Source organism: Eretmochelys imbricata, chromosome 8, assembly GCF_965152235.1.
Source record: "Eretmochelys imbricata isolate rEreImb1 chromosome 8, rEreImb1.hap1, whole genome shotgun sequence".
Classification (NCBI taxonomy): domain Eukaryota; kingdom Metazoa; phylum Chordata; order Testudines; family Cheloniidae; genus Eretmochelys; species Eretmochelys imbricata.
In genome coordinates this window covers 29,563,772-29,591,310 of record NC_135579.1, presented here as the reverse complement: position 1 = coordinate 29,591,310, position 27,539 = coordinate 29,563,772, and the positions used below count along the sequence as shown (strand labels likewise).

The 27,539-nt window shown below is 44.7% G+C and overlaps 1 protein-coding gene across 1 annotated transcript in view; it reads left to right on the top strand.

Moving 5' to 3' along the window:
• Positions 1 to 27,539, top strand: part of SLIT3 (slit guidance ligand 3) — a 796,928-nt gene that overhangs the window by 747,272 nt on the left and 22,117 nt on the right. Inside the window, exons 30-32 of the mRNA XM_077823869.1 lie at positions 7,813 to 7,950; positions 20,087 to 20,327; positions 23,641 to 23,771. Of these exons, the coding sequence (XP_077679995.1) occupies positions 7,813 to 7,950; positions 20,087 to 20,327; positions 23,641 to 23,771 (510 nt within the window). The remainder of the gene's footprint in view (positions 1 to 7,812; positions 7,951 to 20,086; positions 20,328 to 23,640; positions 23,772 to 27,539) is intronic.

The following is a 27,539-nucleotide window of genomic DNA, read 5'->3' as shown; positions in this document are numbered from 1 at the left end:
GCCACACGCAGTGGGGTCCTGACCCTCATCCAGGATCCTTAGGTACTGCTGTAAGAACAGTAGTAATGAAATAATAATGTAAAAACCTCCCAAACTGTATGTTTAGTTCCTCTATTTATTCAAAGACCACGTACCTAACAGGCAGTGGTGAAGCAGGCTTCTCCCCCACTTTGCCTTACTAGGGGCCCTTCCATATCGGGGTGTGTGCCGTGTCTAGGGTTGAGAATAGTTTAGCTCCTTTGCCCAAACAGTCCTTGGCCTTTAGCCAGAATGACAGTTCTGGTTTTTAGTTTTATATGGACCCTCTGCCCCTTCAGAAATAGACGGAGACCACTTAGTGATTTCACATGCAGCAGCTTTCTGGTTATGAAAACGTTTGGTTGCTATTGTCCTGGGCCAAATTCAAACCAGCAACCTAGTGATGGAGAGCTCCTTATCCTTTTACCAGTCTATTCAGCAGTCCATGTCTCTGGCACATATTAGATATGCCTGTGGTCATGGCATGTATCTAATATGAGGTACTGCAGTGCAACATACAGAATGACACTGGCTCAAGCAGCAGCACCATCGCATACATTTGGCCACTTTTGTCCACCGTTTCACTTGTAGACAATAAACCCATTAACTCCAGGATGGACACAGTGCCAGTTCACTCAGGCAGGAAGTATGTATTTGGACTTACAAAAATTGATTAGTAATTAATATTAATGTTTACGGTGATCCATGTCTGAAAGCCTCTGAGTGCTTAAGAAAACACAGGTCTGAAGCCAAGTCAGAGCATAGTCTAATAAATCTCAGAGCAGGTGTAGGAGAACAAACCCCTTGTACCCATTCCCCAAACATAAGAGTAAGTAAAATGCCCCTCGCCAAACAAAAAGCTAGGCAGTGAAAACCCCATGAGTCTCACTGGGAAGATGTCCTGGTATTTGGTGAGGGAAGAGCATTCCAGAGCAGATATTTGTCAGCAGAGACGGCCCAAGTAAACTGTTCATAAGTAACTAAGTGACTTAGGAGCCTAAGTCCTGTTGACTTTGGTTCCTCGGTGCTCATGTCATTTTTGAAAATGGGACTTAGGTTCCAAGTCCTAAGTCGTTTTGGTGCTTTTGAAAATTTTACCCCTTGCCTCCAGGCTATTCCAGCCCCACTCATCAGCTGGTTCACTGAGATATCAGGCATCTGTTGGTCCCTGGGGTATATTGGCCTTTTACTAAGGCTTGAGTACTAAAATTTACATGCCGAATTCTCTGCTATCTTTTACTTGTGTAATCACTTTCACCTGTGCAAAGTGGTTGAAGGAAAGGGGTTATGAGTTTCCATTCCAGTCTGGCGAGGCATTGGAGAGTCAGACCCTAAGGTTGCTGAGTAGCAGCCATGTTAGTCTGTATCTGCAAAAAGAAAAGGAGAACTTGTGGCACCTTAGAGACTAACAAATTTATTTGAGAAGTGAGCTGTAGCTCACGAAAGCTTATGCTCAAATAAATTTGTCAGTCTCTAAGATGCCACAAGTACTCCTTTTCTTTTTGCAGACACTAAGGGTATGTCTCCACTGCAACTGGGAATGAGCCTCCCAGCCGGGGTAGACAGACTCAGAGGGGCTCAAGCATTGCAGCTTGGGCTGGAGCTGGGCTCTTGAGCTCACCCAATCCCTAGGCTTGAGAGCCTGAGCTCCAGGCCAAGCTGCAATGTCCACATGGCTCCTTTTAGCATGCTAGCTCAAACCCCTCTAGCATGAGTCTGTCTGTCCAGGCTGGGAGGCTTGCTGCCAGCTGCAGTGGAGATATATTCCAAGAGGCAGGCAATGCAAACCATGGTGTCTCTAGTACTTGAGGCAAGAGGCGCCTAAGCACTCATGTTGCCATGTTCTGTGATAGTTCTGCCTTAGGAGCATGTTGCACTGAGGGGTACTGCTGCCTGGTTTGATCACAAACTTCTTTAAGGCAGCGTGCGAACAAGCCCTTCAAATACTCTGTCAGGATGGATTAATCAGAAGTCCCCCACTTAATGCAAAAGGGGGTTGTGAACTCACCCCAGTGCGGGCAGAGGGGTTTTGCTTATATTGTTAGTGAGGTGGGTTTGTGAGGGAGGGAGTGTGAGAGAGAGAAGGCAGAATACACACAAACTGAGAGAGGGAAGAAAAGAGCAAAAGACAGTATGACACTGGAAAAAGCTAGAGAGAGTGAGCTTTTGAGTCTGGTGTTAGCTAAAGAGGCTTGGGGCTGTAAGCTAAGAAACTGCTCCTTTTGTTCTTGGTTCCTCTTGTGTTCAGAGAAGCAGGACTTTGTACATGACTTGTAAACAAGCAACTGGAATGTTCCCAGGACCCTAAAATTTGACTAGCTGCTCAGGTTGAAAGGGGGCATCAAGTGCTTGGTGGGGTAGCTCCAAATTGGGGGCAGCATCAAGTGCTTGGTGGGGTAGCTCCAAATTGGGGGCAGCATCAAGTGCTTGGTGGGGTAGCTCCAGCCTAGAGGTGACAAAGTTTAAAAAAAAGCAACTGTAAAATAACAGAAATTTCAGAATGGAAAAGAAATCTATGCTTCTAAAGGGCATGGCCAAAGCTCAGCTTAGGAAACAAACTGACATTTTTTTATGTGCTTTTGGCTGCACTGAGTTCTTTGCTGGTTTTTTTGTTTTGGTTTTTTTGACCTAGAATTGCAGGTGGCTTTCTTCACTTCTAGCCTCTAGATCTTTATTGTGCTGTGATTGTTAAAAGGCCAGCTTTCTGTATACCAGACCAAGAAATTAGCTAATGCAATGAAATGACTTTAAAAATAACTTCAGGGAAGACGCATGTTTTTCCACTCACTGTGGCTCTGTTAGAGCACAATATAAATATGCTTTATTATTTCTAAGCATGGAATTACCACCTGACAGCATAGAACACTGATTTAATGCAGCCCTGCAGAGAAAAGTGGTGGTTCCATCATTACCGTGATGGCCGTACACATCATAAAAGTGATACATGGCAGCTTTGAATAAGAAACTGCACATCATTCATTATTACATCATTTTATATTAGGACAACAGGGATCAATAAAAAACAACAGGATTAAATGCTGCATTTCCCCCCACAAAGTCTTTAGATTTGTTTGCAAGTTATTTGTTTGCAGGAGTGACAGAAACGTTGCTGAAAAACTTTGCTCAGCTCTTACAGAGTTTGGGGAAGGAATGGTCTTGGGTTTTGTTTTATTATCTCCAACACTATGTTATTCACGCTGTTTCTATAGCCACCAAGACGTATTGCATGCCATTAGGACATCAAGAGGTGGAATGTCAACTAAAGAGTGCCTGTGTTGGCCATTACCTGGACCCCTACCACACTGAGGGTGGAGAAGGAAATTGGTGGATCTGCACAGCATCAGATCTTTGAACTGCAACCACCCCATGCCCCGCCCATTTCTGGCCCCTGAGGGCTGCCATAACTGCAGAATCTAAGTTATTAGATTCTGTTCTATTAGCTACTTTTTCAGTCACTCACATTGCTTTCTCAGATAAGATTATTTTGGTTTTAGACTAATGTGTGCCACCTTACTCAGCCGCAGCACAGTGCTAGGTGTGTTACAGATGGCTATAGAAGGCTAGATACTATGGGGCTGGCTGCTTTACCAGTCTTGTCGATGGATAAAATGTGCCACGTAAGAGTCAGTATTATTAATACTTACAAATGCCTAAAAGAGAGAGAATCATCATATACAAGGGAGTCACAGGGTGTTCCACTCGCTGCTGGAGCGCCTCCTTCTGGATGTGTCTGGGGATTAGCACTGCCAGGCTGATGCCCCTTCCTGTGGTTGCACTCCGTCACTCTCGCTGTGTCTCACTGTCTCGGGTCTCAACTCTTCCCACTTTGTGGCTTGGCCCTCTGGCCAGGTCACTGTAGTTTCCCTTTCCTGGGGCAGGGAGAGGGGTTACGTTCTCAAAGTTTCTTGAGACCCACTGCCCCAGGCCATCTTCTCTTTCACTGTCCCTTAACAGCGGCACTGCCCAGTGGCTGGTAGGGGAACCCAGGCCTGCCCTCTACACTGGGTTCCAGCCCAGGGACCCTACAACAAGCATTTGAGGGCTGCACAGTCTGGAACTGCTGTATCCTTGGGCTACTTCCTACCTTGCCTTCTCTCACCCGGACAGTGACTGCCACCTCTCTTTCTTTAGCCCCTTCTACTCCCAGCTACTGGGCTTTATGTAGGCCCCTCCTGTTCCTGGCCAGCTGCACTTCCTCTTTAATTAACCCTTGTTACTCCCTGGCTCCTCCTCCAGGTGGCTCGCCTAGCCACCTTACCCCCTTCAGGACTTGTGTGGGGTGGACACCCCGTCACAAGTGGCCACTCCTGCAAAGTGTCGAGTGCCCTCAACATATATTGCCTTCAGTGGGAACTGACGGTGCTTGGCACTGTGTCAGAGTGGGCCCATAATTCCCTGATGGGCGAACACCAAGTGATAATTAATCACATACACGTTCTCATTAAGGAACAAATCCTAAACCCAGCACCCAGTAATTGTCCAGGGAGTGGAGAAATCCTTCTTCTACCATTCCTTCCCATTCCCCCTGGCCCCACCCTCCCCCCCACAAACACACACAGAGGATTATGGAGTCTCTCTGCAGAGGTTTCAGCCTAATATCTGAAGTTTAACATCTTATAATGCCCTTGGCCCTTGACAGGAGTATCTGCATAGCAGTGGATCCTCAGGTGCCACCTCCCTTGCCTTGCTTATGCCTCAATCCTTCCTGCCCCTGCACATGTCCCCACAGAGCTCATGTGGGTCAGGGCTTTATGCCACATGGAATACATGCCCTACAGAGCCTACCTCTATCCATCCTTTTTACTGCCCATCCCCAGTGGAGCTGCACCCATTCCAAGGACCCTTGCAGCTAGGAGAGGAGGTTATATTTGCCCTTAAGAGTGTGAAAGCTGTGATCATAGCCACTCCAAGTGGGGTAATCCAGAATTCAGGGAGATACAGACCTACGTGCTGTAAAATACACATGCACATTGGGAGATAATTGGGACTCCCCCTTTGTTTTGGGTTAAGTGATATGCTTATTATTTTCCAGCTGTGAAATAAAATCCAGCTGGGAGAAGTGAAATATGGTTTATGGACTAAAATACCTTCAAGCCAGACTAAAATTTAGTGTCTACAGGCTCAGAAAGAGTCAGCTCAACTTTCCAAAAAGATCTACTCCTGGCCTGAGACCTTGGATGCCAAATTTCAGCCTAGAGCACATTTTTATGGTCAAGTTATAAACCTCTGAAAATAGGGTTTATAATGGAAATGCTGACACAACCTTAACACAACAAACTTAACAACTGTAATAAAAAAAAATAATAATAAAAAAGCCGATGCTTGCAGTTTTGGTAGCATCCCATATCATTTCATCCTAGGAGCGAGTTGCCACCTTATGGCAGGAAAGTGGTATTGCATCAGTATTTCAGCAGGAGATGTGATTTGGAAACATTCAGTTGTTACTACTCCCATAGAGTATCTGCTGTGAAAAAGCAAACAGGTGGTGGACTAAAAACTGATGATCACCTCCTTTAAATTTGCTTTTGCCTTTCAAAGTCATTTACATGACTTCATTTATGATTTGCGTGCACGTTCTCTTCTGTCTGAAGGCCGAAGACCTCTCTGTCCCTAGTGGCTGCTACGAATGAAGCTCAAATCATAAGAAAGAAACTATAAGGATCCTCTTTTCCCATTCTTGCATGGACTGTACTACCTCTGCAATGTGTCTGGCCTCCACTGGCCGGGATCTCCCAGGTTGGCTTCCAAAATGACACTCCTGTATGTCACCTCTGTGCTCGGCATTCCTGCTGGGACTCAGACAGCTGAATAGATGCTGTTAAAATAGAAACTAGAGTCCTTCTAAATGTCGAGTCAGTAACATGTCAAACACTTTAATAAGCTTAACCAAGTTAACTTAGTTATCTCATATATAAAAAGAAAGCTCGTACATGACCATGCAATGCCATTCTTTAGCAGACCTGGAAAAGAAAAATTATATGGTATAGTATTTGCTTTTAGAGTAACAGCCGTGTTAGTCTGTATTCGCAAAAAGAAAAGGAGTACTTGTGACACCTTAGAGACTAACCAATTTATTTGAGCATGAGCTTTCGTGAGCTATAGCTCACTTCATCGGATGCATACCGTGGAAACTGCAGCAGACTTTATATATACACAGAGAATATGAAACAATACCTCCTCCCACCCCACTGTCCTGCTGGTAATAGCTTATCTAAAGTGAGTAACAGGTTAGGCCATTTCCAGCACAAATCCAGGTTTTCTCACCCTCCACCTCCCCACACAAATTCACTCTCCTGCTGGTGATAGCCCATCCAAAGTGACAACTCTTTACACAATGTGCATGATAATCAAGTTAGGCCATTTCCTGCACAAATCCATGTTCTCTCACTCCCTCACCCCCCTCCAAAAACCCACCCCCATACACACACAAACTCACTCTCCTGCTGGTAATAGCTCATCCAAACTGACCACTCTCCAAGTTTAAATCCAAGTTAAACCAGAACATCTGGGGGGGGGGTGTAGGAAAAAACAAGAGGAAATAGGCTACCTTGCATAATGACTTAGCCACTCCCAGTCTCTATTTAAGCCTAAATTAATAGTATCCAATTTGCAAATGAATTCCAATTCAGCAGTTTCTCGCTGGAGTCTGGATTTGAAGTTTTTTTGTTTTAAGATAGCGACCTTCATGTCTGTGATTGCGTGACCAGAGAGATTGAAGTGTTCTCCGACTGGTTTATGAATGTTATAATTCTTGACATCTGATTTGTGTCCATTTATTCTTTTACGTAGAGACTGTCCAGTTTGACCAATGTACATGGCAGAGGGGCATTGCTGGCACATGATGGCATATATCACATTGGTGGATGTGCAGGTGAACGAGCCTCTGATAGTGTGGCTGATGTTATTAGGCCCTGTGATGGTGTCCCCTGAATAGATATGTGGGCACAATTGGCAACGGGCTTTGTTGCAAGGATAAGTTCCTGGGTTAGTGGTTCTGTTGTGTGGTATGTGGTTGTTGGTGAGTATTTGCTTCAGGTTGCGGGGCTGTCTGTAGGCAAGGACTGGCCTGTCTCCCAAGATTTGTGAGAGTGTTGGGTCATCCTTTAGGATAGGTTGTAGATCCTTAATAATGCGTTGGAGGGGTTTTAGTTGGGGGCTGAAGGTGACGGCTAGTGGCGTTCTGTTATTTTCTTTGTTAGGCCTGTCCTGTAGTAGGTAACTTCTGGGAACTCTTCTGGCTCTATCAATCTGTTTCTTTACTTCTGCAGGTGGGTACTGTAGTTGTAAGAAAGCTTGACAGAGATCTTGTAGGTGTTTGTCTCTGTCTGAGGGGTTGGAGCAAATGCGGTTGTATCGCAGAGCTTGGCTGTAGACGATGGATCGTGTGGTGTGGTCAGGGTGAAAGCTGGAGGCATGCAGGTAGGAATAGCGGTCAGTAGGTTTCTGGTATAGGGTGGTGTTTATGTGACCATTGTTTATTAGCACTGTAGTGTCCAGGAAGTGGATCTCTTGTGTGGACTGGACCAGGCTGAGGTTGGTGGTGGGATGGAAATTGTTGAAATCATTTGCTTTGATTCCCTAAGATGTGTAACCCCAGCAGTCACAGGAGCTCAAGCAGTTCTGAAAGCTAATGTTTAGCTCTCTGTTTGTTTGACTGTTCTAAGAGTGTTATCTCTGCCATCCTTACATCGTGAACCATATACCCTGATCTAATCAGACATTGACCTGAGTGTGTGTTATCACGATGGATGCTAGGGATGTAGCCTACTGATGATGATCTTCATTGTGTTTCAGATGCGAGTGCCTACCTGGCTACAGTGGCAAACACTGTGAAACTGACGATGATGACTGTGTGAGCCACAAATGTCGCCATGGTGCTGTTTGCGTAGATGCAGTCAATGGCTACACCTGTGTCTGCCCCCAAGGGTTCAGGTAAGCAGAGAGTTGTGCTCATCATTCAGACTGTGTGTACTTTCTGCATAATATCTGGTCTCTTCCTACAATTGCTCAAACAAGCCTCAAGATGTGGTATTTATCCACCATTTACTGTGTGAACTGATGGCTCAGTGCTCTTAATCTTCCAGATGGGCTGGGGCCAGATACTCAAGTATTCTCTCCTTACTTTGAAAACAGAAAAGATCTCAGGGCTCAGCATCTTGACCAATATTCTATTAGTACGTGAGCGACCTGGGTTTCAGCGCTGGGCCAGCAGCAATGAGGAGAGCTTGGAGGGGTAGGAGAGGAGCTGTCCACTCAGCCTGTAGATGAGGCTGCTTTGTATCACTCTGCAGCGACCACTGTGTCTGACAGAGGCACAGCAGTGCTGTCAGCTAAGAGGAATCGCATCAAGCCCAACTTGCCACCAAGATGTGGGGTATGTAAGTGGGGCAAAGTGACAGAGAAGCTGAAAAAAGTGTACATGAGGATGAAATGTCACTCTGATTTGTTGGCTCTCCACGCTGTGGCGTACTAGAGCAGATAAAGGGTTGAGCTTACACATCCAGTGAGAGAGCTAGATTTCTTATTGTCACTTCCTAGATAAGAACCACTAGAACCACAGCCCTCCTACATTATCCAGCCTTTCTAGGAAAGGGGATGATAGGAATAAGCTTACTTAAATCTGCAAACACCTAAGCAGGCGGAAAGGGTAAACATACTTACTAGATGTTCTGTACTTTACCCCAATGAATAGGGGAAAACTGAAGACCTGCTTTTGAGGGTAATTCCTGTAGCCTTCATTTAAAACAAAAAAAACCCTTTGGCTTTTCAGTATACAGACTCTTATGGTAGCCCAAGTCATTCTGTTCCATTTCCATTTTAGAAGGTTCTGTAAACTGGCCATAAAATTCATATTGAAAAAAAGCTTGGCATATAAAATCTTAACCCAGGAGTGATTTCTTGTCTTCATCTCATCTTGCTTATGTCTGTGGAACTCCGTAGACTCTTGATTCTTGCTGGTGACAGTGAGATCAGAATCAGGCCCATATACACTCTGTGCATGTCTAGCACTAGAGATATGGCTCTTCACATACCCTATAAAGACTTATTCCCTACCCAAAGAATGTGCAATGTAAGGAGTCAATTCTGCAGACACCTGGTAACCAGAACCGCACTTAATACTGTGAGCTGTCCCTTTGAAATCAGTGGAACAGTGCACATTGGTAATTACTGCACCAGGAAGTGGGTGTTTGTAGGATCAGTTCTACATTAAGTCAAGACAACAGAAAATGATTATAAGGAAGGGAAGGAGGAGACTGAAGTTGTCACTTGGATGATTAGTGTGCATGCTTTGAGGACAACTCCATGTATTTTTTTTTATTATATCTGTGTGTGGTTTAATAGCCACACATAAAACACTTGTGCTTGATGACACACACACACATGCACAGAGCAGGTGGGTGAAATACTTACAACGGAACAGAAAATGTGAGGGATTTCACTTGATCCTGTTGTTGTAAAATTTTCCTGTGAAAATGGGATCATTCTCCCAGTGATGTGCCGAGTTTTACAGTTTTCCATGTTTTGTTACCAAATAAGCTGTTTGTGAAACTTCACGTGTTTGTAGAAATGAGTCTTCTGTTACACAAAGCTGTAATGAGACCTCATGAGATTCTGGCTCCAAGTCCTGCACCCGCCCCACTAGAGAACATGCAAGTTCCATCAGAGAAACAACTGGGATGGTAGGTGGAGATCTAGCCTTTTCAGCTGAGATATGTATACCCACTCACCCACAGCATATCCAGCCCTCAAAATATAGGGTTCTGAATGTTCTGTGTCTGTTGGTGGATGAACTCTGCATAAGTCAGCCTGTGCATTTCAAGTCTCCAATTCTGACAGCTGCTGATATATCAGACTCCTGGAAATCTTGCTGTCTGTCAAAGATGAGAGTGCTTCTCCAAACAGATTCACTAATCAGTGCCTGAGGTTAGATGCTGGCTTCCTTCCAACTGAATCTTTTCTGTATTTGAAACAAACAGAGAGAAAAAGAGAGAGAAGTACCTGAAAAGATCAGCCTGGACAAAACAAAAATTGCATGAGCATTTATAAACCCTATTCTGTGCATAGCAGTTCTTTTATTCTTCTATTTCATCCTTATTCTTTTTTTTCTCAACAAGTATTTTTATTGCAAATCAGTCAGCCTCCTATTGAACTGACATTGATATTTACAGCAAAGTAAGCATGCAGTTTCGCAGGACCAAATCTTACAAATATAAGAGAAACCCCTGAATTTCTTAAGCAAACCTTTTCCATCATGTTCCATTCCCTGCTTAAATCCTGTAGTGACCACATCAATACTTGGGCTAGAGAGGGTACGAGGTAGACGTTTTCTTGGTAGAATTTTAATCACTAAATAGCCTTGCTATTTGTTAACATATTCAAGGATTTGGACTGCAGATTCATGCACCTCTACGCTTCCTGTTCAAATCCAACTCAAGGCAGCTATCAGATGGCAATAACTCTAGGAGTCTCCAGCTAGAGTGGTGATCTGTTCTGTGTTTTAAGGAATGTCTCTTAGTTGATGCTCAAGAGGGAGGTACTAACAAGCATTTGAGAGTGCGTCTTCAAGAAATCACACTAAGGATCATATACTAAATAGAGTTGGTTGGAAATTCTATGATAGAACATTTTCCCATCTATAAGTAAATGAATCAAAAATTAAATGTTCCATGGAGATATTTCAATTTTGACCCAATTGCAACGGAACACAGGCAGAGTTCTGATGGAAACCTCTCTGACTTCCTATAAACTCACCTGCCCAGCTCCTTGCCAGCCTGGGCTTTCAGGCTTCCAGCTGTTTGACAGTCCATGAGCCTGGGAAGCCCAGCTCCTAAGCACCCAGGCTCCTCTGCAGTTCACCTGGTGGTCTGTCACAAAGTTGAGCTTCCAGGATCCCAGGTCCTACACAGCTCACCAGGTGGACTGCCCCTGAGCTGTGGACCCCAGAGTGCCCAGGATCCATGGCTCTAGAACAGCCCACTATGCAGACTGCCCCCGAGCTAGGACTCCCTGCCCTTTTCTGGAGAATTTCAAAACTTTGGCTGTTGTTCCAAATCAGAATGAAACCGGATTTCCAAATATCAAAAGCCACCATGAAATGGCATTACTGTTTTCTGCACAGCTGTAATGATTAGCCCTGATATAGCACTTTTCAGCCATAGGGTGAAGTGGGTAGGCAGCATTAGCCTCATTTCACAGAGGAGGAAATGACACAGAGAGCTTAAGGGAATTCCTCACGGTCACATTGCGAATGAATGGCAGAGCCAGGATTATAGAACCCAAATCTCCTGTTCCTCAGTCCATTGCCCTTGACTACACCACCACCCTCAAGTTTTAATTCTAAATTCCTACATGATTCCATGTAGTGAATAAATCACTGTGAGGAAGGTCTGTTTTAGAAATCAGCTTCTGATATTTTTCATATAGTTCTTATAAATTGCCTTGAAATGTAGATGCAAGCCCTACTGCCAACTAGTGTTAAATGAGTTTGGTTGTTTAGGTTCAGATCCCAGTGGTATCCACATCACCATATCACTGTCACAATGATCATTGTCTGACTCGCATCCCAGTAGTCTCAGAAGAGGCTTACAGGCTGAATGGGCAGTGGACTCTGAATTTGCCTTAGGCTTTTGGAGTTAGTCCACTCTTACTGTCCATCCAGAACAGTATATGGTCTTTTTCAAAGTGAGCATTAAAATTCTGCTAACAAAAACTATCTGCTCATTATTCTTTTCATGCCTCTGGCCTTTTGTAGTTTCAAAGCACACAGCTCTGAACGGGAGTGTGACTTTTTTTGTTAAGATTGTAATTGCAAACATGTTGAGGGACAGAGTTCAGATCTGTGATGTGCAGGCATGTAAAATCACCTCCTGTGCATTTGCAAGATATGCAGTGATATATGCCATGGGCATCAAACTACTAAGGGGATAGGATAACTTTGCAAATGTTTAAATACTGACAGAGGGAGAGAAGGTTTGAGGTGGCCTAGGAAAGATAACTAAGGAGGTATCAGATGAAACTGAGCACAGACATGTTTGGCTAAATATCAGAAAGCATTTCAGTGAATGTACAGAATAATCTCCCAATAGTTGTGTCTATACTATTGTAATAAATGCATGGTTCCCTAGCAGTTTTGTGCTTACGACTGTGCTGTACATCACAGTCACATGGACGGCACAGTAAGCGTGGGGTTAAAACCCATATTCCTCTGCTGAGGAAGCATATTTGAACAAGAGACAATCACCATTGGCTATAGCAGTCTAGGGCCACAGCTGTAGAGTTAAGCACCTCTGATTCCATCCAGTAGGGATTAGTAGTATGCATTCACACCAGTCATTTCATTATGGCGTGACCTATTAATTGCTAATTTATAGTTGCTCTATATGCAGCACTTTAACATAGCTTATTACTTCATGTGATTTTCAAATACTTGATATGCTTTTCTTCCTGAAATGTTTTCTGTGTGTCTTCTGTCCAAAGTATGATTTGTTTACCCCGGACAAACTCTGTTTCTACAATTCATGAAACTCTATTAGGCAAAATCTGACTTGTCAAATGTTCCCTTTAGCAATCCATGGAACAGCCGTGTTGTTCTGATAAATGTTGCTTCAGAAGGGAAACATATATTAACTCTGCTGAGCTTTACATAAACCATCTTGGTATTTTTCTCCGTTGTGTGGCTCCCCCTTGTGATATTTCACTGCAGGAAATTCAGCGATTATTCAAATAAACCAGGATTATACAGCCCCGTAGACTCCTTCCCTGTGGACTCAGGCAGCTTGGACAAGCAGGGCCAGGCTTTGACTTCCGATCGTTGGGTATACAAAAAGCCTCTAACAAACACTTGTGTGTAGTGTAACTTTTTGATGCTAGTAGCTGAACAGCTATATCTCACTGAGACAGCCAGTAAGTGGGATGTGATTGCAGGGAGTAAATTACCAAGTGATCCATGTGGAGATTTGGGCATTAGAACTCTTTAGAAATCTTTGAGCGAGACACTGTCTATAGGCAAAACAGCTTCCGTAGCACTTCCTCTTTGTTAGTGGAAGCTGGTATGGGCCAGGTGAGTTTCCTAAATTCACATGAAAATATATAGGCTTAGTGTTCTTCTACCTGAATTATTTCTCTCAGACAAAACAGAACAGCTCACACTAGGCTAGACAAGGACTAAGTGCTGAGATACTAGTGCTACCATTCAGGGGCGGCAGGTTTGTAGAAATTTGGTGGTGCCCAGAACACCCAGAGCCAGCCCTCCCCCCCCCCGCTCTGAACTCCATTCCCCACCTGCCTAGGGCTCTGGGAGAGAGTTTAGGTGGGGGGAGGAGGTCTGGGGTGCAGGCTTTGGGCTGGGCCAGGGGATTGGGGTGCAGGCTCTGGGAGGGAGTTTGGGTGCAGAAGGGTGAGAGGTTGGGCTCTGGGAGGGAGTTTGCTTGGGGGAGGGGGTCTGGGGTACAGGTTCTGGAATGGAGTTTGGGTGCTGGGTGCAGGCTCCAGGCTGAGGCAGGGGTTGAGGGGTACAGGCTCTGAGACGGAGTTGGCGTATAGGCTCTGGGAGGGAGTTTGGGGGCAGGAGGGGGTGTATGGGAAAGGGGTAGGGGTGCAGGCTCTGGGAGGGGGTAGAGGGGTGCAGCACTTACCTGGGGCTCCTAGGCAGGGCGGGCCGGGGGGCCTCCATGTGCTGCTACCCCCAGGCTCTGCCCCTGCAACTTCCTGTTGGCCGCAGGGGCAGGACACAGACTCACCCTGCCCAGGGGCCGCAGGGAGGGGCCAGCAGCTACATGGAGCGAGCAGGCAGGAATCTGCTCAGTGCCGCTGTGCGCTGGTGGTGAGTGCGGGCCCTAGGCCATTTTGGAGCGCCCGGGGCAGAAGGTGGAGCCAAGGGAGAGACATGGCCTCAGACTTGCTGGAGACAGGCCCCGGGCTAGGAATATTCCTGGTGCCCAGGCACTAAGGGCCCATAGAATTTGCCGCCCATGCTACCATTAATGTGTTGCACAGCCTAAGACAGTTAAAGAGTCCATTTTAGCTGACACTAGGACAGCAGTGGTAGCTTCCCAGTAAATTGGCCCTGGTTAGAGATTCACTTCCAACTGTCCTGATAGAGCATCACCAGCCAATCACAAGAGTCCTGATTTGAGATGACAATCTGGCACGTAATGAAACCAGGAGACTGCCCTAACTGGACATGTTCCATTGCTGTATGCAATGTTGATGTAGCCATGTCAGTCCCAGGATAGTAGAGAGACAAGCTTGGTGAGGTAATATCGACCTTGTATTTAGCTGTGACACTCTCTAAGTACTTTTCCCAGAGCTGAGCAAGAGCTCTGTGTAGCTAAAAAGCTTGTCTCTCTCACTAACAGAAGTTGATCCAATAAAAGATATTACCTCACCCACTTTGTCTCTGTAACTGGACATGTCCATTCTAGTATCTGGCTAGCAGTTGTAGAGGCTGGTGTTAGTATCTGCTTTGATTAGTCCTCCAGCTTTCCTTAGTGCCGGGCTGCAACTGTCAAGTGTACTAATAAACAGTCAAGCCTCGGCATCCATGGGTATGAGCTACTGTAGCAGCTGGGTTAAATTGGCAAGCAAGCTGACATGTTAGTAGTGCTCCTTTGTGTATCTAGGTTAGCTTCTGACAGCACTCTTACTCTTTTTGTTCCCTTGCCTCCTTGGAGACTGGACCTCAAATAACTCCACCGTAGAATATGGTGTATTCCTGAGTAAAGTAATTGGGCGGGGGCTTGTGGGGAGTAACTAGAGCTCATGGAAAAATCTCCATTACCCAATTGAAGACAGGGTTCCTTGCCTCAGGTGACACCCCTTCTCTGGATATAGCTAACTCACACCTGCCAGAGAGAACTTTTTAGCCTGATACTCATCAGGAATGTTTTAAAGTGCATGTTTGCCTTTGGCATGCACCAGACTGAACCAAGTTTTGGGAAGGGAACAGTTTCCCTGGGGAGGACTCCCCACTTCAGAAAATTGTAGCTGGCCTCCCTCGTTTCTGCTGATGAATTGAACATAATGCTATGCTAGCAACATTGTCAGTATATTCCTCAGGAGCAAAATATAAATAAGTGGTGGTTTATGTGTGCCCAGTGGTGCTGCCTTCTAGACTACAGTTTTGAGGACACTTTTTTGTTTAAACGGGAAAACATATGAATAGGTTCGCCAGTCCCTCTGCAAAACTATGCTGTCTGGGTAGATAGACAGAGGACTCCAAGAGATATGTTCACCTCAGCCTGTGCTAAATTCCGCCACTGTGACCCCCTGAAAGCACAATGCATCAGCTCCAAGCAATGGGAAAGGACTGGATTCCTAATTAACTATTGCTGTCCCCGGCATTGTTATCTAAGAGAAGAGAATTCGCTCTGAGGCCGTACTTCTGTGCACATGTGGAGTCTGGCTGTGTAATGTGGCTGCGTTTGTGTGGCCGATGCGGGAAGCGTTTGGTAATACGATAAGAAAAGTGTTGAAATGCAGTTTATCCTGGAAAGCCTGGCGAGATGATGGTGGCTGACAAGGAAGAAAGAATGTTTAGCCACATTAGTATATTTGGATTTTGTGTCATGCTGGCCTTGGACCGGAGCAATCCCCAGAGGTGATACACATTGTAAAGTAGGCGGAGGCAGCCTGAGCACTTACGGCCAGGCCTGTTGATCAGTATTTTGCCACCTCTTTCCCCACTCCCACCTCGGAGTCCTATTCAATAGATTCCTGTCTGCAGTGATGACACCGCCATGTACAGGGCCAGGCTGTGGATTTGGGGGAGAGTTAAGAAGAGGTTTATTGTGGTAAAACTCAAACTTAACAGACTCCATTTGTATAAACGCTGTGTGTGTGGATGCGGGTGGGGAGATCATTAGGTCCCACTGGCTACCTGCTGAAGTAGGTAGAGCCCAGCTGCTTACTCCTTCCAGCCCTTAGCCATTGGCTTATTCTTTCAAGGTTATTTGCCCAAAGAAAAAGAAGGGAAACGAACTCTAAGAAAGAAAAAGGAAAGCGGAGATTCCCTCTTGCATCTGTATTTCCCCCAAACCAGGGATACCCTCTTACTGGCTTTGAAAGCAGGAGTACTGCAGAAGCAGGTTCAAGTGAAGAATCCAAAATGTAATTAACATTTGTACTTTATTTACTCTTCTGTTTATAAAATACTGGGCCAAATTCTGCTCTCAAATATGGTGTAAATCCAGAGTAATATCATCAGCTTCGATAGACCTCAAAATTTGACCCATCCACATTTCCTCAGATACAAATACCTCTATTGTATGGTATCAAGATGGCCCAGTTGATTGCCTACTGAAAGATCACTAGATTTAAGTCCAACACCATTCTATCACTGCAGTGAAATATTAGAGCAGGGGTGGCCAGCCTGTGGCTCCGGAGCCACATGCGGCTCTTCAGAAGTGAATATGCGGCTCCTGGTATAGGCACCGAATCCGGGGCTGGAGCTACAGGTGCCAACTTTCCAATGTGCCAGGGGGTGCTCACTGCTCAACCCCTGGTTCTGCCACAGGCCCTGCCCCCACTCCACCCCTTCCCACCTCCTCCCTTGAGCCTGCCATGCCCTCGCTCCTCCTCCTGCATGCCACAAAACAGCTGATCGGGAGGTGCGGGGAGGGAGGGGGAGGTGCTATCGGCGGGGCTGCCGGTGGGCGGGAGGTACTGGGAGCAGGATGGGGGAGATGATGGGGGGCTGCTGACACATTACTGTGGCTCTCTGGCAATGTACATTGGTAAATTCTGGCTCCTTCTCAGACTCAGGTTGGCCTCCCCTGTATTAGAGTGTTTTGTACTCATGCCACCTGTTGGGTGAGATGTTAACTATTTCCTTTCTCTGGTAAATTACCCATGAGGAAATCTACAGTGAAGAGTAGAGGATGCCGTAACCCAAGTTTCTTTACTAACTTCTATCTCAACAAAAGTAAGCTCGTGGCTAAGCTGGAGTTTCTACTGAATACATAACAGCTGTCCTATTTGCTAACAACCATTGCACTCCTAGTAGTACTGCTTGGTAAAGGGATTAAGACTGTATTCTAACTTCAGTTGTAGATGCTTTCTGTATACACTCCTGGAGGTTTCATTTCCTTAGAGGAAGAGAATTTTTTTTTTTGTTTGGTTGGTTGGTTTGTTTTGGTTTTTTTCAATAAGAACTCTTATCCAGTGGAATTTCCCTGCAAGATAGGTTGACTTTTAATTCTCCAGAATTGCACTGGGTATTCTAGCATTTTGTGTGTATGCACATGTCTTCCATAACTCTCTTATCAAAAAGGACATTGATACCATGGTTGGAACGTGAAGCATCTCTGAGCACTGAGCATGTATAACAGCAAAGTTCTGTTTGCAATCTCTGTGCACTGAGCAAAGATTTTTCATCATTTCATTTGTTATTCACAAGCTCCAGTGGTTCCAAGTGATCACAGAACTTTATGCTGTATTCATTAGCACAAAGGTTTTGCTGGTTTTGGAAAGCTACTGTAATTAGGAACTTCAGGGCAGACAGCAGGCGCATTGATGCGCTTTTCTGCTTGAGCATCTCAGTGGGAGTAACAAACTGTCTGCTTAATGTGGCAGCCTAGCAGTGCCCATGAATGGTATGGGAATACTAGGTAGAAATGTTCAATATGCTTTTTACTGTTTAGTGTGTCAAGTAGATTACATTTTAAGATCACTGCAATTTTTTACACTCTCCCTTCCCTCCCCTCGACCCCCACAATATTGTTTTTGCTATTTCAATGAAGTTTCATCCAGTGATGAGCTGCCAAAATCTTAACAACCGGTTCCCTCCTCACCCCACGAGGGGGTCGTGGCCCACCCCCGCCCCCCAGGAACTCCTGCCCCATCCAACCCCCCGTGTTCCTTGATGCGCCCCCCCGGACCCCTGCCCCATCCACCTCCCTCCCCTGTCCCCTGTCTGCCCCCAGAACTGGGCAGGAGGGTCTCGTGGGCCACTGTAATGGGTGCCCACCCCGCCCCTAAAAGCCAGAGGGACCTGCTGGGGGGCGAGGTGGGGACTCCCAGCGGTGCTTACCTGGGGCAGCTCCCAGGAAGTATTGGGAAGGTCCCTCTGGCTCCTAGGGGGGAGTGGCCACTCCCCTCCACCGATCACATCAAAAGTGACGCCTTAGGCGCCGACTCTGTGGGTGCTCCGGGGCTGGAGCACCCACGGGGAAAATTTGGTGGGTGAGCACCCACTGGCAGCTTCCCACTCCACACCCGGCCCCAGCTCACCTCCGCTCCGCCTCCACCTCCTCCCCTGAGCGCGCTGTCCTGCTTTGCTTCTCTGCCTTCCCCCCACCCCCCCCCCCGCTTCCCGCAAATCAGCTGTTCGTGTGGTAAGCTGGGGGGCTGAGAAGCAGGCGGCGGCTTCACATTCAGGCCGAGGGTGGCAGAGGTGAGATGGGGCGGGGAGCAGTTCCCCTGTGCGCTCCCCCCTTCCCCCCAGTTACCTGCTGCTGCACGGGCAGCCCCTCCCCGCCCCAGCTCACCTCCGCTCCGCCTCCTCCTCCCTGGGCCTGAGCACGAAGACTCTGCCTGTTTCTCAGCCCCCCAGCTTCCCGCTTGAACAGCTGATTCGCGGGAAGCCAGGGCTGGGGGGCGGAGAAGCAGAGCAGGGTGGAGGTGGAGGCAGAGGCAGAGCGGAGGTGAGCTGGGGCCGGGCGAAGCGGGGTGGGGAGCTGCCGGTGGGTGCTCTGCATCCATCAAATTTCCCCTGTGGGTGCTCCAGCCCCGGAGCACCCATGGAGTCGGTGCCGAAGGCACCACTTTTGGCTAATTGTTAAATTTAGAAGCCCTTTTAGAACCGGTTCTCCCTCACGGGACAACCAGTTCTAAAAGGGCTTGTAAATTTAACAACCAGTTCTAGCGAACCGGCTCTAGCTCACCACTGGTTTCATCATCCCAGCTTGTTGGAGACAGCAAATAGTTTGGAACAAATTCCAGACATAATGAAGTCGGGGAAACAACACAGGAAATTGAACCATAGCTATGGTTGTACATGTGGGCTCACACCTCAAAGGCCAGATCAAACCCAAAGTTCAGATGTTTGTGTGCATGGTTTTGGCTCACAGATTTGGCCTATTAGACAGATAAAAATCAGACACAAAGTATGGATCTGGATCAGAATATCCCTCTCCCCACCTAAGCTTTCATGAGTGCTCAGATATGACATTCCTGTTTTCACCCACCTCTAACTATTGCAGACCTTACTGTCCTCAAACTTTTTCAGTCCTTTAACATAACCATTAGCTCACCTAAGAGGGATCTGATGTTCCTGTGGCTGCTAGAAGCAGCATCGTTAGGAAACTGCCCAACAAATAACATGGTGTCCGCGCCTTAACCTTTATAAGTTTCAGAAATTGGTCACATCGCTAGAGATAGCACACTTCTTTTTTTTTACACTTCATACATAGAGAGTATGTCTACACTGCAGTCTGGGGTGTGATTGCAGCATGGGTAGGCATACCCATGCTAGCTTCACCCACACTAGTGCAGCTACAAATAGAACTGTAGACGCAGCAGTGTAAACATTGGGCTAGCAACATGAATACGTACCGAGGGTCCTCAGCTTGCTTGTAACACCAGTGCATGCTGAAGCCCTCACTACAGCCTCTGCCACTATTTTTAGCTATACTAGCATGGATCTGTCTATCCATGTCTACCTCAGATTGCAGTATAGACATAGCCCTAGTGTAAGGCAAACAGGTAGACCTTTTAAAACATTTAAAAGCAGGGCTTTGGCCTCAGGGCTGCTGTTGTAAAAATAGAGATAGGCTTAAGCTGCAAAGTGTAAATCTGAAATGTTTCAAAGGGCGGAGGTGTGTGTAGGGGAAGGTGAGAATCAGATCTGGAGTTTTGGCTCAGTCCCTTGCCTAATGATACCATATTTGCATGTATGTAATTTGAAGTGGCCTCCTCCAAATATCCATAAGCAGCTGGGAGTCACAATGCCATGGGGTTTATTAGACTTGGGGAGTCACAAAACAATTTGGTGTTTGAATCTCAGATCCTGGAAATGCTGCCAGAGTGCTGAAGGGTTGTGATAATTACAGGTGCTTTTTTTCCTTTAAAGTGGACTCTTCTGTGAAAATCCCCCTCCAATGGTTCTGCTACAGACCAGCCCTTGTGACCACTATGAATGCCAGAATGGGGCTCAGTGCATTGTAGTTCACCATGAACCAGTCTGCCGCTGCCTGGCTGGCTTCGCTGGCCAAAAGTGCGAGAAACTCATCACCGTCAACTTTGTTGGGAAGGATTCCTATGTTGAGCTGCCGTCGGCCAAAATCCGTCCTCAGGCAAACATCTCCCTCCAGGTATGTCGCACAGAAGAGGTAACAGCTCATCTGTCAGCCCAGTGTCCTTCCAAGAGATAACCTTTCAGTGCTTTTAATCCCAGAGGAAGTGCATTTATTGACCCACAGAATGACAGACAGCTGGGGCCATGTTGGGCAGGTGACCGTGGCTGCTCTGCAACTGTGCTGTCACATTATGCAGCAACTGAGATAGTCCCGTCCCTGGTTTGACACTCCCCCACCCCCCCACACACCAACCTCTCTGCCCTGTTACTGTCTGAGACTTGCATAACAAGGTGGTATTGGCAGTTTAAACAGAGACGGTATCTGCAAATTTCCCTGTCTCGCTGCTGATGTACAGGTTAGCCTTTCATCCTTCATCAGTGAATAGTAGGGCACAGCATTGTAAAAAGATTCTTCTTGAAATGTTTTTTTTCCAGAAATTAGACTGCTCTGGCATTACTGTGCATGTTCACTTAGACAAAAGTGGGTAGATTTTGGTTAAATGTCTACTTAGATCACTTCAATTTGCTTTGTGTTATGTGTTTTAGAAGACGATGGAAAATAAACATTATGGTTACCATGCCTCTCCTGCAGTATTTGTATTTTCTGGATCACAGATGCTTTGGATTGGAGCCACTAAATCCAATATTAGATCCGTGTCTTTTGGAAGTCGTTAGACATATTTTAAAATTGTTTTTGTATGTCCAGTGTCATTTGAATCATAATTATTTTTCCATTGGCCGAGGGTAACAGAGGGAAAAATCTGCCCCTTTTAACAGTTTGTAATGAAGAGAAAAGAGAAACATAAAATTAATCTGTGACCTAATATGTCTCTTCCATATACCACTGCTTATGCACCTGAACTGCTACTATCCCAGCCTCGCCCTATGAAAGAGGCATGGCATTTCAAGTGATGAATGAGGATATGTGAAAGAGGGAGATTATCGCATTAGTCTTCCTTCATTTTGCTTTATTTTCTCAGTTTAGAAAGGAAATGGCTTTTGGTGTTGCAAATAATGTTCCAGAACTACTTGTGAGAACATAAATTCAACATAGTCAAAACACCAGTGGGAAAGACTTTGAAGACAGGACTAGATTTCAGGATTAAGAATTGATTTTTTCAAAGACTTATTTAGATGGTTTCTACCAAGTTTGTTCTGTAGACTGAAAAAATATTGTAAATTTCTACGTCTGCCACAAAAAAAATCTACAAATAATATTCATGAGGGTGTTGCCAAAAACCACAAAAGGGCCTGATCCCAAAGCAACTGAAGTTGATGGGACTCTTTCCACTAACTTTAACAAGTTTTGTATTGGGCCCAACATTACCACCACCTGTTTAGATTAATGTCTTCTATCATAGGTGAATTATTTCAAACTAAAGGAACCATCTGGGATCATAAGATCAGAATTTTGCCTCTATATCAAAGGCCTCACTCCTGAAGATTCAACCAGTTGAAAATATAAATAATTTTTAACATTGCATGACTTGCTTAGCATTTCTTTGTAAGCTGCTTTTTTAAAAATAATGAATCTTTATTATGATGTAGATAATGCAGAGGCCAACAAGTCTGTATACTTAGTTTATATGAGAGAGCAATTCACTTAATGAAGACAGATTACTTTCTCCTTTTTATTTTTTCCAGATTCTCTCATTTTAGATCTTAGGAAAGTCTCTCAAAGACTCTAGAAAGTCTGATATTCTCAAGGGCTCAACTGTACCATTGGCTAAGTTCAGAGCTTGAAACCCGTGACATTTTCCTCTTAAGTAAAATGTACAAGGAGTAAATGTCTCCCAGCAATAACTCGGAGGCCAGGCCTGCTTACTACATAGAACACCCACAGATCGTGTTCTCAAATCTTATTTTCCAGTTTAAATATTATTTCTGTTTCTGCTAATTAATTGCCAACAAAGTAAAATTGGGATACCTCCGTGGCCATTAAAAAGGGATTAAAGAGAGCTTCCTATTAAAACATACTCATAAAAGAATGAAAATCATGCTCTCCTAAGGGGCAAGGAAGGGTGTTTGTTTAAATGAAAATAGATTAAAATATTTAACTGTTTAGTTTTGCCACTTAACTGCCATTAAAAAGAAAAAACCTTTGCAATATTTGTTGCAAAAATAACTCTGAGACAGATTTTGTTCAAAGTATTTTCTGTCCTATTTTTTCTACTCTCACTTTTAGGGGCACCTCATGGGAAGGTGGATTCATCACCTGTGGGTTTAGGCTTTTGGGTATCTTAGGACACCAAAGATGGAAATCTAGGAGGGACTGGAAGGTTCTTATATTCTGACCGTCTGGGTCACCAGTTTGAACTCAGTCTGGCTTGGTGATAACTAGAGTTGAATGAAAAATTCATAATGTATAAGCCATTAGGCACACTTTAGTTTCTCTTTGTGTTCACAGAATATCCATGATCGGATTGAAATTTTCTCAAGTTTATTTGTTTGCAGTTTTGATAAACTTAATTTACTCTCTACCTGGCCTTTCTAAATCCCTAATTCAAGCTGTTGCTTGAACTGTGAAATGAATCATGTGCTGCCAAAAAACAGTCACAATTCACACTCAGAGATTCAAGAGAGAAAGATTGGAATTAGAATCTTGCCTTCACCTCCTAAAATACAGGTCTCTACCATTTGAACTAAAAAAAGCACCTTGGACTAGTGGCTATGGTAGGTCCTTTTTTTGTGTCAAGACCCAGCAGCTAAATGACATCTCAGTCACATGCTCATTCACACAAAGACACTACATCAGGGTTAATCACATTTCCTAGTGAGATGTGAGGTTTTCACAACTGGGTTCAATTTCCATTAACATTTGAATGTTCAAGATTTAAAATTCACAGCCCATGAGCATTTGAACTAGTAAACTCCATTGCACAAATGTTCAGGGAATACATTGCAAAGGGCCTAAGTAAATACTTTAAAAATGGGAATGGATCTCAGCAGAACATTATCTGCAGAATTGACCTGACTCTGCTGACCAACGCTTATAATGGCAGCTGAACAACCTATATAAAATGAGTTTAGCAGCTCCTATCCAATACCTAGAGTCCACCTTGCAAAACTCACCATTACAGTCTAAACCTTCGTTGACATCTTAAGAGGCACCAAGGATAGAATGGGTGTGGAATTACACCCTCAGCTCATGGTCAATGATTGAGGCAGTTTGGGGGAATTTGCATTGCTACTGCTCTTGCTGTATCTGATTTTTAAAATGTCAGTAGAGTTGTTAATCTAAATGTAGGATCCTTCCATATGATACAAGTTTAGTGTTTCCATTTTTATTAACTCTAAAGCATACTCACCAAACTGTTGATGTTTCACAGGTAGCAACAGATAAAGACAATGGCATCTTATTGTACAAAGGGGACAATGACCCTTTGGCTTTGGAGTTGTACCAAGGACATGTGAGGCTTATCTACGACACACGGACCTCTCCACCCACCACAGTGTACAGGTAAGTTCCTCCACCTAAGCTATTACAGGATGCACTGTTCTCCAAATGATGGAGAGGTGGGACTTTCTATGAAAAATCTTTGTCAAAGAATGTGACAAGCTCTTTTTTTATTTACTTATCTGTCCCAAGTTGGAATTGCCTTCCCTCCCCCTGCGCCAATATCCAATACACCTGTTTCGTTAACTGGGAATCTTTTGTCTTCACAGACTGCAAAATTAGGATGGTTGCATAAACACTGACTTCTTAGCAGAGATTAATCAGGTACTTCCCAGATGTATATGAGTTATTGCAGTTATTTCCTATTCTGAGAGTAAGGAAATACTGTGATTTCACAGATATTACAGTGTGGTAGCTTTTGGTAAATGCTGTCTTTGCAACTGTCCGTTGTAATCCATTTTCTCCTGTTGATATCTACAGTAAACTGAATCCTGAGAGAGAAAGCAATAGAATGTAATGCCAGTGGTACAGGATTGCAGTTAGATAAAATGGGACAGGAAGGGATTGACTTTATTACAGGGCAGATGTTTTTAGAAGCACTGATACCTGCATCAACAACAAAATAAAAAGGCTAAAGAACCATAGCTAATGGAATTAAACAGAAGGGCAAGTGTGACACAGAGTCATCTGGATTCCAGACGCCTGCAATTTTGAACACTCCAAGTGATAATAAGAGAAAATCTCAATTCATTAACCACAAGAGAGAGAACCAAAGACAAAAAGGATATAGGCCATATCCAAAGGGGTTTCTTTTATTAGGACCCTGACAGCAGTGCCCACAGGTCTTTCCTCCACCAGAGCCTGCCCCAGACTGACTTCCCTCTGCTAACCTAGTCCATGATCTGCCAAATTTGTTCCATATGGTCATACCCCTCTACCTATACAGAGCCTGTTGAATTCAGTGATAGGTGCCAAGGTCTGCCTGCATGGATGTCATTGCAGGGATCAGGCCTTTATTTTATATGCTGGTGAGATTACCCAGCTTGTCTTGCTCTTAAAGGGGTAGTGCCCTATCACAGCAAGTATAAAAATGCAGTTTATATGCAGGTAAAGAGGATGATGCTTAAACTTTTTCCCTAAAGATTTTCTCAATTCTTCATGTGAGATTTTAGTCCCCCAGAAACAAGGCAGATGTATAATTGCCTCTGTCTGTAGTTGCTGTCTCTTCATTTTGAGAGCTGAGATATATGTAACAAACGAAAATAAATCAGTAAGCTGCTTTCTATTCTTGGGGTGTAAAGACTAATTAGGCAATGTAATGATATCAGCAGGTCCTGTACTGGAACAGAAAGGCCAGTGATTAGGTCTGTGCTATTCTGTCCACCCTAGGAAGGAACAAAGGGTTTTGTTAGTGATTTTCACCAGTAATGCAGGCTTAGTGAGAGGCGTGAAAATTTACTCTTTATTCAGCTGTTAATCCTAATTGATTCCGTGTTAGAGCGAAGCCAAAGTTGTTAAACAGTTTTATGCCACTAATTAGAACATAGGGAAAGGCTCATTATCTGCAGACGGCACACCAGGTGACAGATCCTAGTGGGAGCCTGCTCTCAATTGTCAATGGCAGAATGGTGCAGTGACAGGAGCTGTTTCTGACATCAGAGTGCTTTATGGATCCACTACCTTCTGGCGAAGTTGCCAGAGATGGCAAGCATCAGTGTCCTCATTATTCCAGTGCCCTTCGTATTGATCAAGGAGGAGGTCTCCATTCAGAAAGACATCTCGTTACCATAAGATTAATGGCCTGCTCACTACGTTTTGCACCATGTGATCTGTTGAGATGGGAAAGTTGCTGCTTAATGCGATGCCCTTTCTGAAATGTCACCCTAATCTTTTATTAGTTTAAGGAGTACAGCAGAATGGGATTAGCATGAAGCTTGAAGGGAAAAGATGAGGCTGATTGAGAAAACCTGCAGCTATAGAATGTCAAAAAGAGACTTCTAAATGAATTTTAAAACGTTTTCCTTAAGGATGGGGGAAGGGAGAGAAACCTGCTTGTCTCCATAGATTCAAGGAGTTTAAGGTCAGAGGGGACCATTAGATCATCTAGTTTGACCTTCTATACATCACAGGCAATAAAATTTCATCCAGTTATCCCTGTATTGAGCCTCAGTAACTTGGGTTTGACTAATGCATAACTTGTGTTAGGCTAAAACGTATCTTCCAGAAAGGCATTCAGAAGATAGCACAATATGGAGAATCAACCACTTCTCTTGTAGTTTGTTCCAATGGTTAATCACCCTCACTGTTAAAAACGAAAGCTCATGCTCAAATAAACTGGTTAGTCTCTAAGGTGCCACAAGTACTCCTTTTCTTTTTACTGTTAAAAATGTATGCCTTGTTTCCAGTGGGAATTTGTCTGGCTTCCACTTCCAGCCAGAGGTTTACATTATGCCTTTCTCTACATGTTAAAGAGCCTGTTAATACTGGTACTTTCTTCCTGTGGATGTATTTGTACGCTGTAATCAAGTCACCTCTTAATCTCCATTTTTACAATCTAAACAAATTGAGCTTTTTAAATCTCTCAGTGTGAGGCATTTTCTCCAGCTCCAACTTTTCGATCATCTTTTAAGAATGTGGGCCCCAGAATTGCCCATAGTATTGTAGTATCGGGCTCATCGGTGCCATATACAGAGGCTACTTGCTACTCCCCTGTCTAATGTGATCAAATGGGTTATGTAAAGCGATGGAACACTCCTAGGCCCGCTTTGAGGAACTCACTCAAATCTTTTGGGCCAGATTTAGCCAACCGGCACCACCAAGAGCAGTTGCACCCCAAGGGGAATATACCCCCAGGCAAGGATAAGCAGTGTTTTCACCACTGTCCTTCAGAAGTGTCTGCTGGGAGAGAGGGAGGCTTTACATTCAAGCAGGAGCTCTTCAGTTGGCTGTTCATCAGTTGAGGCTGCAGAGAAGATGCAGATCACCTTCTTTCTGTTGTGCCAGCCCCTGTGCTATTCTGTGACCTTTGGGGCTGTCCTGGCTGTGGATGGGTCACAGGCCCACTAGCAGTCTTTCCATCCTTGGTGATTCTGATCCATAGTCTGCATAGTTGAGTGAATGTGGCCCAGTGGACTTACAACTGTTGAATAACAATGAAACAAAGATAATGAGTGACTAATATAGTTAATCTCCGGGGTAGATAAGATGTTGATTTGGCTTTCTAACTTAGTGTTTTTCAAAAACTTTCCTTTGACTTGTCTCAAAAGCCACGTGATCCATAATGTCCATGCATTGTTCTTTTAAAAATCTCATCCTAAAGACCCATGCATGGCAAACTGCCTGGAATGATCTCAGTTTATTTGATTATAATGGGCTCAGTTGGCCCTCCCTGGCTTTGAACCTGCTGTTTCAGTGTATTTCAAACTTGGGCTTTAGATTATTAAACCATCCCCACAAGCTAATGATGGTGTAAAGAGTGCTAGAAAGATGGATGAGGAATGTATGTTGGGTTCTGTTGGATTTATTTCCCCTCTTGTTAGTATGGTTCCAGTAACATGTTGTATTCCTCAAATGGTATTATTAGGAAATGGAAAATCTGTATCTATAAGTTTGAACTTCACCTCACCTGCTTTGGAGTTTTGAGATGACAGGCTTCCTTAGGGCTGTTACCCTGGGGGATTAATCAAGCATGGTGCAGCGAAATGTTTGTGGCTTGCTAGCAGGCCAGGTGAAAGTAGCTTATACTGCCTGTTGGGTGTGTTGCTTTGTTTTTGTGGTCTCTGATTGGGTTAGGGGGAACCCATTACAGGATCTTACTTGCTCCCTTCAGTG